We start from the raw sequence: 14,860 nt of genomic DNA on the forward strand, positions 1-14,860 counted from the left end.
TTTGCCTCAGCTAACTCCAAAAGATGTTGATTCACATCTGTTTTGAGTGAATGGAATCAGCTGTTAGCCAGATTGTGTAAGGTGACCAGTCCTCTTCCCTGTAGGATATAAATGAGCCACTTTATGATAATCGGGCAACAAATTAGATTTGAATATTTCAGCAACTTGCTGTGGTGTTAGTTAAATATGTGTACAAGGTCTTAACCATATCACAGATTTATCATGTGAAAGCACGAGGAAAACAGAAGACAAAACTGAAATATTTCCCTGAATCATAGAATGTAATGAACAGAAAGCCTTGTTGTTAAATTTAATGTGAGTCAGTTATAAAAGAATACAAGAGATATTGGCAAGCTGAATGTGTCATACCTGCATGTCGTCAATGGTATGTTAGTCATGGTAAATGAACATTCTTAATGTGGTTTCAATTATTCAACTAACTAGTGACCATTCGAGATCTTACAGTTTTAAAGATTTATTTTCTCCAAATTCATTGTTGTAAAGTTCTTGTTCTTACAGTGACCTTTGTTCTTCACATGATATGATTTAATGGATGACTTTGGTAGCAATTTGAAGGCAAAAACCTCAATGTTCAATTGCTGTGATTTTGGTTGTTTCCACAAAGGTGCCACATATCCCTGGCTCCAAAAGGTCTGCCCTCTGTGGATGCTACTTTTTTCATTCTGGTCTCTTCAAGATCCCTCTCTTCCTCTCCCCAACCTCACAAGGTTTCATCTTCCCCATCAGTACCCTCCCATTCTTAACTTGGTCTGGTTTCCAGTGTTTTATAACCTGGGACTGCGTGTAATGCCAGCCTTGAGCTTCAGTACTGCTGGTGTTAGGGTAGGAAAATTCTACCTTTGGAATCTAAAATTCTCAAATTCTTCAATTTGGCCTTGCCTAATGACCATCAATGATCTGAAAGCAATTAATCTAAATTGTACTTGCCCCCATGTATAAAATAAATGTGTAAAATTTCATAAAAACTACCTCATATCTTACTAAATCCAAATGGGCATGGCAAACAACAGACAAAACCATCTGCTGCAAGACCTTGCTGGACCAATTAGAGCACTAAGAGGCCTTTTTTTAGTCTGCTATAGCTCTTGGCAGTTCCAGAAGCATCCTAGAATGCAAAGATAACCCTTTGTTTCTTTTCTCTATAGTAAGCATATTCTTATACCCCTCTTTACTGTCTCCTCATCCTTCAGCTCTGGCAATGTGTGTGAATTTCATGACCTTCTGTGTCACCAGAATTGAAATAATTCAGTCGGCAGACTCTGCCATGTTCCTTCTTTCCAGCTAGGTCAAACCTCAATTAAAGTTCCCCACTGCCCTAGCCCTGAACTCTTTTCTAGTTCCCATCCTGCTGTCTCCAATCCCCTTGTCCTTGTGGCCTTCTTCCTGCGCACTCTGCTCACTACCAATTTTCCTATGCAGGTCCAGCCATTAAACAACATGGTTAACTGTTTGCTGTCTTCATGTGTGTGCCTCTTCTTGAAGTCTGCCATCATTGCCCCACTCCTTGACACAAACTCTTTCCAAAGTGCAGTCCTCTATCCCACTTGCCTTTCCTCCGCAGAGTCCTTAAACGTGTTGTCATCCTCTGAATTTATTATTTTCAAGAATTCGTTATCCGAATTCCAGAGGTTTCTGCCTCTGCCAAAGTACTGAAACAGTTTTCACAGTAGTATATAACATCCCATGTGACTGCGACAAAGCCGAATTATCATTTCTCATTTTTCCCATCCTCGTCTGCAGCACTTGATAGAATTAACTACAGTATCCTGCTCCAATCTGTCCCCATTTTTGACCTGCTGGGTGCAACAGCTCTCACCTCAATCTGTTCTTATCAAGTCCCATTCACTTCTCACCATTTGTTGTCTGACTTCGACTGGCCCCCACAAATTCTCACTGTCATCTCACCTAGCCCCACAGCACTCTGAAATACCTGCCCTCATCTAATGTTGTCCTCTTAAGTATCCAAAATTTCAACTGTCAAAACCCCAATTTCTGGAATTCCCTCCCTTCACTTCTCCATGCCTGCCCTCAAATTCCTGTATTGAGACAACCCTTAAAATGTACCTCTTTAGCCAAGCTTTTGGTCATCTGACCTAATATCTCATTTTATGGCTTGGTGTCATTTTGTTTTGTAATACTATTGTGAAGTGCATTGGGACATATCAGGTGCTATATAAGTATAACTTGTTGCCAATTTTGGTTGATGAGTTGGGTTGAATCTTTAAGGGAAAGCAAAGCTAAAAACAAAATATACTGCCAGGTAGAGAGAACTGCAAATGCAAGTTTTGACAGCAATAAATTATACACCATACGTTTGTGTAATACATCTTTGGTGACAAGTAGCTCTAATATGGATGTGTGAAATCATTTAATGTAATTGGACTAGTATTGCAATAGCAAAAATGCTGCTTACATGTTCTTTAAAAGATGGCATGACATTGATAGCTCAGTAGTTTTGATTTCTTTGTGATTTTGTTTAGGGATTGCGCGATTACAATCTACAGCTTTTCCTTCAAGAAAATCCAGTATTCCTAAAACCCCAGCCATTCCAGTTCCAGCCCAGCGATAATGATATGGTATGTGACTACTTCATTTGACAAGTATGTATTTATAATGGCAAGAAGATATGCTGCAGCATGCCCTTCCTCCTACCAATTTCAAAGTGATGAAAGATTGCACTTTTATTGCTGTCTTATTTTTCAAACAGGGTCAAATGTATTTCCAAAAACACAACCTAGGACAATTTCAGTAGTGGAGCTTCCGCTGTTTTGAGTGAGAATGAAACTAATGCTGGCTTCAAGCTTTAAATTGTCGATAAGTTAGTTATTTATGTCATGTCCAGAGTAAGACTAAGCACTTGTCACCTGCAGCGGTAGCCAACATGTGTCATTACAGGCCCATTAATGGCAGTAAAGGAGACCAGTTGGAATGTTCTTGTTGATCTTTTGGTCCTCACAGGGTGATAGAGCAGGAGGGCCACTTCTTCAGTTGAGTCCATTCTGTCTGGCTGTGTCCTTCAGCAACCGTAGGCCACCCTATAAAGGGATACCCTCCCAACACTGGTGACATGGCTGCAAATTTGTTAATCATTTGTTAATCTGCACAATAAAACATTGGATGTAGAGCAGGCATGTTCATTTTTAAGTGAGAATCAAAAACAGAAACTACTGGAAAAGCTCAGTGGGTCTGGCAACATTTCTGGAGAGAAACAATTAATGCATCCCGTCCACTAAGACTCTTTGGAAAATGAGTCCTATTGAACTGAAAATATTAACTATTTCTTTGTCATGTTCCTTTAGATGGCCCTTTGAAAGAACAGTCAGAAATGCTTAGGTTCCTTATCATGTATCTGTATCATTAGCTACTTAAAATTATTTATTAAAACAGCTTCTGCCACCAATTTAGAGGGATTGCTCTAGATCCTTACAACTAAAACCAGGTCACCCCTCTAGATTGTTTGTTTGTCAATAATTTTTAAATCCAAGCTTTCATTATTGCCTCACTCGCCAGAGGGCATAGTTTTTCTGTATCCAATCCATAAAAATGGCTCAACACCTTCCCAATTCTTGCTAAGTCATCTCTTGCTCTTCTCTGATCCAAAAAGAACAGTCCTCACTTTTCTAACTTCTCATTTCCTGAAATCCCTCAGATCGATAAACACCTTCTTCGAACCCTTTCCAGTGCCTTTGTCTTTTCTCTGGTGTGATGCACAGAATTGTCCACAGTACCCCACTTGAGGCCTAGCCATTGGTGATCTAAGTTCTTCTAACATAATCGATTTGCTTTTATGTTATGTTCTTTGACTTATTAACCGAGTACACCATGGTTTATAGCCACCTCAACTTGCCTTGCCACCTTTTAAAGATTTGTGTATATCAATGACATGGTCTCTGTACTCATGTACACTTTTTAAAATGTTGCTAGTTCAAGAGCACTCTTGTTTCAGCAGGAAGCAAGGCAAAGGACGGAAAATTATGGGGTGGTTAGCCTAACCTCAGTCATTGGTAAGATTTTAGAGTCTATTATTGAGGAGTATTTGGAAGAGAATGGTAACATAGGGCTGATTCAGCACAGTTTCATCAAAGGGAGGTCATGCCTGACAAATCTGTTAGAGTTATTAAAGGATGTTACGAGCAAGCTCAAAAAAGGAGAGCTAGAGGATGTGATCTATTGGGTTTCCGGAAGGCATTTGATGACGTGTCACATGGAAGGCTGCTAAATACGATAAACATCCATGGCATTAGGAGCAAGGTATGGGCATGGTTAGATGATTGGCTAGCTGGCAGAAGGCAATGACTGGGGATAAAGGTGTCTCCTTCGGAATGGTAATTGGTGCCTGGTGGAGGTCCACAGGGATCAGTGTTAGGATTTCATGTTATACAGCTGAGGACGTTGTTTGCTCAGTTTACAGATGACACAAAGATAGCTGGAGGGACATTTGATGTTGAGGAAGTGGGGAGGCTGCAGAAGGTCTTGGAGAGGCTAAGAAAGTGGGCAAAGAAGTGGCAGATAGAATATAATGTGCGAAAGTGTGATATTATGTGATTTTGTAGAAAGAGTAGAGGTATAGACTAAAGGGGAAAGACCTCAGAAGTCTGAAGCACAAAGGTACTTAGGAGTCGTAGTTTAGGCTTCTTTTAAGCTTAACACGCAGGTTCATTAGGTAGTTACCAAGACAAATGCACTGAGAACTGAATATAAGAGCAGAGATGTATAGTGATGCTGTTTAAGGCTCTGGTCAGACTACATTTGGAATATGCAAAGGAGTTTTGGGTCCTGTATCTGGGGAAGGATGTTCTGGCGTTGGAGAGAGTCCATAGGAGATTTTCAAGACTGGACCTGTGATGAAGGCCTTGTCTTCTGAGGCGTAGTTGAGCACTGAGTCTGTACTTGGAGTTTAGAAAGAAGAGAGAGAATCTGATTGAAACGTACAAAATGCTGAGAGGCCTCAATAGAGTGGATGTGGAGATGTTTTCAGCCTGAATGAAAGGACAACCCTTCAGAACTGAAATGAGGAGAATTTTTTTTCAACCAGAGTGACACGAGTCCGTGGAATTGATTGCCACAAAAGCCTGTGGGGGCCAAATCATTGACTGCATTTAAGACAGAGATACGTAGGTTCTTGATTAGTAAGCAGGCCAAAGATTATGGGGAGAGGGCAGGAGAATGGGCCAAATGACTACTAAAAAGGAACAGGTGTTATGCATCTTATAAAGCATTAAGGTGAATGAGTCCTTGGGTCCTGAAGGGACCTATCACAGAATGTTGAGTGAGGCCAGAGAACAAATTTTTGGACTATTCATAGACATCTTGTATCCTCGTTGGCCACAGGTAAGGCCCCAGAGGATGGTAAAATAGCCCATGTTGTCCCATCGTTTAAGATGGGTAACAGGAATAATCCTGAAAAGTACAGGCCTGAGCCTCTCCTCCGTGGGAGGGAAGTTATTGGAAAAGATTCTTAAGGTCAAGATCTATGCGCATTTAGAATCAAATGGACTTGTTAGTAATAGAAGCATGGTTTTGTGCAGTGAAGGTCATGCCCCCTCTAACTTAATCAGGTTTTTTAGGAGATGATGAAGATGATTGATGAGGAGAAAGCAGTTGATGATGTCTACATGGGCTTCAGGAAAGCCTTTGACAAGATCTCTCATGGCAGACTAGTACAAAGGTGAAGCCACATGGTATTAAGGGTGAGCTGGCAAGATGGATACAGAACCAGCTTAGTCATAGGAGGCAGAGGGTAGCTGTGGGAAGAATGCTTTTTGGAATGGAGGGATCAGTGCTGGGAACTCTGCTGTTCATGATCTACACAAATGATTTGGAGGAAAATGGACCTAGTCTAATTAGTACCTTTGCAAACGATACAAAGATTGGTGGAGTTGTGGATAGTGAGGAGAATTGTCAGAGAATAGAGCAGGATATGGATCAGTTGGACGCAGGGGCCAGAAATGGCTGACAGAGTTTAATCTGGACAAATGTGAGGTGATGCATTTTGGAAGGTCACGTATCGGTGGAAACTTTACAGTGAGTGGCAGAACTTTTAGGAGTGTTGATATGCAGAGGGATCTAGGTGTACAGATCTGCAGGTCACCAAAGGTTCCGGCACAGTAGGTAAGATTGGAAGATACATTGAGTTTAAGGATAGACAAGTTCTGCTGTAGCTTTATAGAACTTCACTTAAGTCACACTTCAATATTGCGTATAGTTCTGGTCACTACACTACCAGAAGGATGTGAATGTTTTGGAGAAAGTACAGAGAAGGTTTACCAGGATGTTGCCTGGAATGGAGAATTTTAGCAGTGAGGAAGGGTTGGATAGACTGGGTTGATTTTCAGTGGAAAACAGGAGGTTGAGGGGCAACCAAATAGAAGTATTTAAGTTTGTGAATGACATGAATAGAGTGGAAAGTATGAGGCTTTTTCCCTGGGTTGAGGCGTCACTTACCAAGGGGAACCGGGTCAAGGTGCAGGCAGGGGTGGAAGCTTAAAAGAGTTGTATGAGGCTAGTTTTTCACAGAGTAGTGAGTGCCTGGAATGTGCTGCCAGAAGAGGCAGTGGAAGCATAAACAGTAGCAACATTCAAGAAGCACCTGGATGAATACACAAATAGAAAAGGAATTGAGGGATACAGATCCTGTAAGTGAAAACAGTTCTATTGTGGAACAGCAAAATGTGTTGGCACAGGCCTGGATGGCCAAAGGACCCGTTTGTTCGCTGTTTTCTTCTTTGTAATAGGCTTGAGAAACATGTCAGTCATGATCAAATGACAGAGCAGACTCAATGGGTTGAAAGGCCTAATTCTGCTCCTTCATCTTTTTGGGTCTTATGGTCTAACACAGTCTTCCACCAGTCCCCTTAAAGTGCCTCACTTAATACTTTACAGCATAGAAATACTATTTGCTATGCTTTTGTCCATTTAACCATCTTGAATCCTACAAATGTCCTTATTGCTACTATATACCTTCCATAAATTTTGTAATGCTGCATTCATGACCAACGTCATCTTCTTTTTACATATATTGAGCCTAAAACTGAATCTTGGGAAATATTTGTATCCTCTGGCTCCAGTCTGGAAAAAATATTGTCAATGAATCCAAAACGCCACTTTCCCCATTACAGTATTTTAGCGCCTTAATTTAAGAAGCACTGAATTCTCTATTCTGTCTCCTTATAAAAAGCAAATCAAACTATTCTCCAATTCTTCACCATCCCACTTCACCTGACAAAGGAGCAATGCTCCAACAGCTGCTTATTTAATTTAAACCTGTTGGACTATAACCTGGTGTCATGTGACTTCTGACTGGCTTCACCATTCACATTAAGGTATCCTTCCAAATTTCAATACATTTAAATAAATAACCTTCTCTGTTTTCTGTTCATAGATGCTGCCAGGTGTGCTGAATTTCTCTAGCAATTTCTGTTTTTGTCTATATTTCAGATCTCCAGCAAGAAAAGCAAACATGGTCAGAATACTGCTGATCAGGTAGCATCTGTGGAGTGCAAATTAGTTAATGTTTCAAGGATGTGATTTTTGTCAGAATTGGAAAGTGTTAGGAAATGTAATAATTTTTGAGGAAGTGAAAGATTTTCTTTAATTCAGTTGAAGCACGTGAGCTTCACTGGTTGCCTGAAATTTATTGCCCATCCACAGTTGCCTTTAAGAAGGTGAAGGTCAGACTAACTTCTTGAACCACTGCGGTCCATACGCTGTAGGTACAAGTGTATCATGAAGAACGGAAGGGAAAACCTGACAGTAGAGGACAGTAAAGATGAAATGATGATGCTGCTGTCCATATGATGGACTTTCCCTTTTATTCTTTCTCCACTCTTCCGACTCTTCCAACTTTTTTCAAACTGATGAACGGGTACAGACCAGATCTATTGACCATGTTTCTCTCTTCATAAATGCTGCCTGATTTCCTGAGAATTTGCAGTATTTTCTATTTCTATTTCCATTTCAGTCATCTGCAGCATTTTACTTCTGTCAAAATACTGCAGTTCTTTCCCTCATGGCCGTGGAGGAAAGTTTTTTTGCGTAAGCAGTCTTATTTCTATACCAAGTTTAAATCTATTTCTGCAGAATACTTCAACAATCAAATTTTTTTTGTAAAATTGATTAACACAAGTTTGTTTCTTTGTCAGGTGCTTGCAATTGTTTACAATAGCTATACCATATGCATGCAGCAAAGGTTTACAGAACTTCAGAATATGTCAGTCTTATTTAAACCAAAGTTAGCTAAGTCCCTTTTCATTCTTGGAACTTGAGGATAAATGAAAAATATGTTCTCTTAATTTATGACTGTTTTGACACAACTCAATTCTGTTGTCTAAGTTGCTAGTTTTTTTTATTGTAGACACATCCCTGACCCCTCTTGCTTTGAAAGCTTACTCTTGCTTTGTTGATTAATAATTATATTGTTCTGTGTATGGTGTGCATGTGTGCTGATAAATATTAAATGCTATTTAAGTAATCCAAAAGCCACTTGTAGATCAGCTTTTTTCTCTAACCATTGTATGTCGAAGTTAACATGTTCATTTTGTATATTAATGTTTTTGTTGCTCAGAGTTTTAATACAGTGCAGCTTGTGGACATAGATCTCTCACCCGTCAGCACTTTGCGAATGACTTTAACAGAGGTACACACGTCTTTGTGTACTTGGTATTCTGTGGTGGAGGTTTGGTGTGCATGTGTTTTGTTTTAAAAGCTGCATCTTTGTATCAATACCTAATCATAGTTGCATGAATGGTAATTTGTGAATTGACATTTATTGACAGTGATTTTTTTCTCACTCAAAACCCTTATACTTCTACAGCATTAAAGCAGAACTCTTAAATTCAAATGGAAAACATCTTTGTCTTGGAACCTTGAGTTGCTAAATTTGCTTTCATAAAGTTGGCATTGTCTAGGATATGTTATATGTATGTCACAAGATTGTTCAAAGTTAAAATTCAAAAATTAGCCATAATTTTATTTATCAAAGAACAAAGAAAATTACGGCACAAGAACAGACCTTTTGGCCCTCCAAGCCTGCGCCGATCCAGATCCTCTATCAAAACCTGTTGTCTATTTTCCAAGGATCTGTATCCTTCTGTTCCCTGCCTAATCATGTATCTGTCTGGATGCCTCTTAAATGACGCTGTCGTGCCCACCTCTACCACCTCTGCTGGCATTGCATTCCAGGCACCGACTACCCTTTGCGTAAGGAACTTACCATGCATATCACCCATAAACTTTTCCCCTCTCACCTTGAAATTGTGACCCCTAGTAATTGAGTCCCCCGTTCTGGGCAAAAAGCTCCTTGCTATCCACCCTGTCTACACCTCTCATGATTTTGTAGACCTTAATCAGGTACCCCCTCAACCTCCATCTTTCCAACATAAGTAATCCTAATCTACTCAATCTCTCTTCATAGCTAGCACCCTCCATACCAGGCAACATCCTGGTGAACCTCTTCCGCACCCCCTCCAAAGCATCCACATCCTTTTGGTAATGTGGCAACCAGAACTATACGCAGTATTCCAAATGTGGTCGAACCAAAGTCCTATACACTGCAACGTGACCTGCCAACTCTTGTACTCGATACCCCATCCGATGAATGAAAGCATGCCGTATTGCTTCTTGACCACTCAATCGACCTGCGTTGCCACCTTCAGACTACAATGGACCTGAACACTCAGTTCTGTCTGTGCATCAGTTTTCCCCAGGGCTTTTCCATTTACTGTATAGTTCACTCTTGAATTGGATCTTCCAAAATCCATCATCTCCTATTTGCCTGGATTGAACTCCATCTGCCATTTCTCTGCCCAACTCTCCAATCTACCTATATTCTGCTGTATTCTCTGATAGGCCCCTACGGTATCTGCTACTCCACCAATCTTAGTGTCATCTGCAAACTTGCTCATCAAACCATCTATACCTTCCGCCAGATCATTTATGTATATCACAAACAACAGTGGTCCCAACACAGACCCCTTTGGAACACCACTGGTCACAGCTCTCCATTTTGAGAAACTCCCTTCCACTACAACTCTCTGTCTCCTGTTGCCCTGCCAGTTCTCTGTCCATCTGGCGAGTACACCCTAGACCCCATGCGACTTCACTTTCTCCGTCAGCCCACCATGGGGAACCTTATCAAACGCCTTACTAAAGCCCATGTGTATGACATCTACAGCCCTTCCCTCAGCTATCAACTTTGTCACTTCCTCAAAGAATTCTATCAGGGTAGGTAAGACATGATCTTCCCTGCACAAAACCATGTTGCCTATCACTAATAAACCCATTTTAGTCCAAATGTAAATAGATCCTATCCCTCAGTATCTTCTTTAGCAGCCTCCTTACCACTGACACCAGGCTCACCGGTCTCTAATTACCTGGATTATCTTTGCTACCCTTCTTAAACAAGGGGACAACATTAACAATTCTCCAGTCTTCCGGGACCTCACCCGTGCTCAAGGATGCTGCAAAGATATCTGTTAGGGTCCCAGCTATTTCCTCTCTCACTTCCCTCAGCAACCTGCGACAGTTCCTATCCAGTCCCAGGGACTTGTCCACCCTAATGCCTTTTAGAATACCCAGCACTTTTCCCCTCTCCTTATGCTGACTTTACCTAGAGTAATCAAACATCTATCCATAACTTCAACATCTGTCATGTCCCACTCCTCGGTGAATACCAACACAAAGTACTCACTAAGAATCTCATTCACTTTCTGTGACTCCTCGCATAACTTCTTTCCTTTGTCCTTGAGTGGACCAACCCTTTCTCTAGTTACCTTCTTGCTCCTTACATATGGATTAAAGGCTTTGGGATTTTCCTTAACCCTGCTTGCTAACTATATTTCATGACTCTTTTAACCCTCTTAATTCCTCGTTTCGGATTGGTCCTGCTTTCCCGATATTCTTACATAGCTTTGTCTGTTTTCAGTCACCTAGACCTGATGTATGCTTTGTTTTTCCTCTTTGCTAATCTCACAATTTCACCTGTCATCCATGGTTCCCCAATGTTGCCCTTTCTGTCCCTCATTTTCACAGGGACATGTCTGTCCTGCACTCTAATGAACCTCTGTTTAAAAGCATACCACATATCGAATGTGGATTTACCCTCAAACAGCTGCTCCCAATCCACCTTCCCCAGCTCCTGCTGAATTTTGCTACAGTTGGTCTTTCCCCACTTTAACAGTCTTCCTTTCGGATCACTGTCGTCTTTGTCCATGAGTATTGTAAAACTTACAGAATTGTGGTCACTATTCCCAAAGTAATCCCCTCCTGAAACTTCAGCCACCTGGCCGCGCTCATTCCCCACACCAGGTCCAGTATGGCCCCTCTCCAAGTTGGACTATTTACGTACTGGTCTTTAAAACCCTCCTGGATGCTCCATACAAATTCTGTTCCATCTAAACCTCTAACACTAAGTGAATCCCACTCAATGTTGGGAAAATTAAAATCTCCCATCACCATCACCCTGTTGCGCCTACACCTTTCCATAATCTGTCTACATATTTGTACCTCCATAGTGCCCTCCTTCAGCACAGCTGTGATATCCTCTTTGCCCAGTAACGCGACTCCTCCACCCCTTTTACCTCTATTTCTATCCCGCCTGAAGCATCTACATCCTGGGATATTTAGTTGCCAATCTTGCCCTTCCCTCAACTAAGTCTCAGTAATAGCAGCAACATCATACTTCCAGGTACTAATCCAAACCTTAAATTCATCTGCCTTACCTACTACACTTCTCAAATTAAAACAAGTGCACCTCAGAGCACCTGTCCCTTTGTGCTTATCATCTACTCTCTGCCTACTCTTATCCTTATCATTTTGTTTACTGACACCACATCTCCAATGAACATAGCAGGCCAGGGAGCAGGAGAGTCGACATTTCAGGCCTAGGTCCTTCATGAGGGTCCTGATGAAGGACCACGGTCCGAAATGTCGACTGTCCTGCTCCTCTGCTGCCTCACCTGCTGTGTTCTTCCAGCTCCTTACCGTGTTGTCTCTGACTCCAGCATCTGCAGTTCTTGCTACCTCCACGTCTCTGATGATTATTTTCTGCATGTGCTGACTGTTGATTGTTTCTTAATGCTCAAAATATTAACCTGATTTTTTTGAAAATTAAACAAGTTCTACTTTAATACTTTATTTTTCTTTCCTGATATACTCTTTCATTAGAAGCTATATTGTTGTCCTTAGTTATTGCTCATTAGAACATAGAACACGACAGCACAGTACAGGCCCTTTGGCCCTCGATGTTGTGCCGACCTGTCATACCAATCTGAAGCCCATCTAACCTACACTATTCCATGTACGTCCATATGCTTATCCAATGACAACTTAAATGTACCTAAAGTTGGTGAATCTACTACCGTTGCAGGCAAAGCGTTCCATTCCCTTACTACTCTCTGAGTAAAGAAACTACATCTGACATCTGTCCTATATCTTTCACCCCTCAATTTAAAGCTATGCCCCCTCGTGCTCGCCGTCACCATCCTAGGAAAAAGGCTCTCCCTATCCACCCGATCTAACCCTCTGATTATTTTATATGTCTCAATTAAGTCACCTCTCAACCTTCTTCTCTTGAACGAAAACAGCCTCAAGTCCCTCAGCCTTTCCTCATAAGATTCTTTGTTAAAATTATGAGAGATGTTTATGTTAGCGCTCACAAGGCAATAAGATATTGGAGTAGATTTCAGTCATTCAGCCATCAAGTCTGCTTTGCCATTCAGTCATGGCTGATATGTTTCTCAACCCATTCTCCTACCTTTCCCCCGTGATATTTGGCATCCTTGCCAATCAACAGTTATTTACGTCTTAAGTACATTCAATGACTTGGCCTCCGCAGCCTCTGTGCCAATGAGTTCCACCCTCGGGTTGAAGAAGTTCCTCCTCATGTCAGTTTTATAGGATCCTCCCATTACTCTGAGGCTGTACCCTCAGGCACTAATCTGTCCTATAAGTGGAAACATCTTTCAAATGCACCCTATCCAGGCCCCTCAGTATTCCGACAATTTAAACGAGAACTCTTCATCCATCTAAAATTTTTTTTCCCTCTATATTCATTGACTGGATGAGGACGTCACTGGCTAGGCAGCATTTATTGCCCATCCCTAATGGCTCAAAAGGCAATTCAGAGTCAGCCATATTGCTGTGGGTCTGGAGTCACATGTAGGCCAGACCAGGTAAGTATGGCAGTTTCCTTCTCTAAAGGCCTTTAGTGAACCAGATGCGATTTTCCCCCAACAATCGGCAATGGATTCATGATCATTAATAGACTCTTAATTCCAGATATTTATTGAATTCAAATTCCACCGTCCGCCGTGGTGTGATTTGAACCTAGGTCCCCAGTACATTATCTGAGTCTCTGGATTAACAGACCAGCGTCAATACTCCTAGGCCATCACCTCCCCCGTCTATTGAGTACAGATCCAAAGTCCTCAACTACTCCTCATATGACAAGCTCTTCATCCCTTGTTAACTTCCTGTGGACCTTCTCCAATGCCAGCACATCCTTCCATAGATATAGAGCCCAAAACCCTTTCAGTATTCCAAATGCAGCCTCATCAGAACGTTATACAGCCTGAACAGACATCTCCTGCTTTTGTATTCTCGCTGTCTTGAAACAAATGCTGCCATTGCATTTGCCTTCCAAACTGCCATCTGAACCTGCATATTAACCTTAAAAGTATCCTGACTAGAACTCCCAAGTCCCTTTAGTGCTTCAGATTTCTGAGATCTTTCCCCATTTAGTCTACATCTCTGTTCTTCCTATAAAAGTACATAACATCATATTTTCTCACATTGCATTTCATCTGCCACTTAGCCCACTCTCAAGGCCCGATCAATTCCTTCTGCAGTCCCTTCTGACTCCCTCGACAATGCCTGTCCCTCTACTTAGCTTTGTGTCCTCTACAAACTTAGCAGTAATACCCCCCGTTCCATTACTAATTCTTCAGCCTCATTTTGTAGTGGTCCAGTATCCACTCTTCACTGTCTCTTCCTTATTCAATATCTTTTAAAAAATAACTCTTGCAATCTTCTTTTATATTACTAGCTAGTTTATTCTCACATTTCATCTTCTTCCCCCTTATTTCTTTTTATTTTAGTTATCTAATGGTTTTTTAAAAGGCTTTCCAATCCTCTGGCATCCCACTATTCTTCATCACATTGTAAGTGTTTTCTTTTGCATTTATGCTGTTCCTGACTTCCTTCATCAGCCATAGTTGCCTCCTCCTCCACCACCACCACCAACACCACCACCACCTTTGGGATGTTTCTTCTTCCATGGGATGAATTTCTGTGCATATCAAATAATGCCCAGAAACTCCTGCTATTGCTGCTCTACCATCTTCCCTGCTAGGCTCCTCTTCCAATCAACTCTGGCCATCTCCTCCCTCATGTCTTTGTAACTTCCTTTACCCAATTGTGATACCATTACATGTGATTCCAGCTTCTCCCTCAAACTGCAGGTTGAATTCTATCATATTAGCATCACTGCCCCCAAGCTGCACCTTCACCTTGAGCTCCATAATCAAGTCTGCATCATTATATATCATCAAATCCAGAATTGCCTGTTCCATAGTGGGGTCTACCATAACCTGCTCCAAAATAAATCTTTTAGACATTCCATGCATTCCTTTTCTTGAGCTCTGCTACCACCTGATTTTTCCAGTCTATCTGCATCTTGAAGTCCCCCAAGATTAATCTAATGGTGCCTTTCTTACATGTCTTTTCTATCTCCTGATTTATTTTCTTCACACATTCTGATTACTGCTAGGCTGTTGCACAATTCCCATCAGGAATTTTTCTTTGTGGTTCTTCATCTCTATTCACCCAGATTTTACACCTTCTG

General features: G+C 41.3%; 1 protein-coding gene across 6 annotated transcripts in view; it reads left to right on the forward strand.

Moving 5' to 3' along the window:
- Positions 1 to 14,860, forward strand: part of LOC125453699 (F-BAR and double SH3 domains protein 2-like) — a 238,588-nt gene that overhangs the window by 143,168 nt on the left and 80,560 nt on the right. For 3 of the 6 annotated variants that reach the window (XM_048533585.2, XM_048533588.2, XM_048533591.2), the window contains 3 exons: positions 2,502 to 2,597; positions 7,459 to 7,503; positions 8,585 to 8,656. In XM_048533585.2, coding sequence (XP_048389542.1) covers positions 2,502 to 2,597; positions 7,459 to 7,503; positions 8,585 to 8,656 — 213 coding nt within the window. The remainder of the gene's footprint in view (positions 1 to 2,501; positions 2,598 to 7,458; positions 7,504 to 8,584; positions 8,657 to 14,860) is intronic. The other 3 variants (XM_048533589.2, XM_048533586.2, XM_048533590.2) reach the window with 3 other exon arrangements.

The sequence above is a fragment of the Stegostoma tigrinum genome, chromosome 6 (genome assembly GCF_030684315.1).
Source record: "Stegostoma tigrinum isolate sSteTig4 chromosome 6, sSteTig4.hap1, whole genome shotgun sequence".
Lineage (NCBI taxonomy): Eukaryota > Metazoa > Chordata > Chondrichthyes > Orectolobiformes > Stegostomatidae > Stegostoma > Stegostoma tigrinum.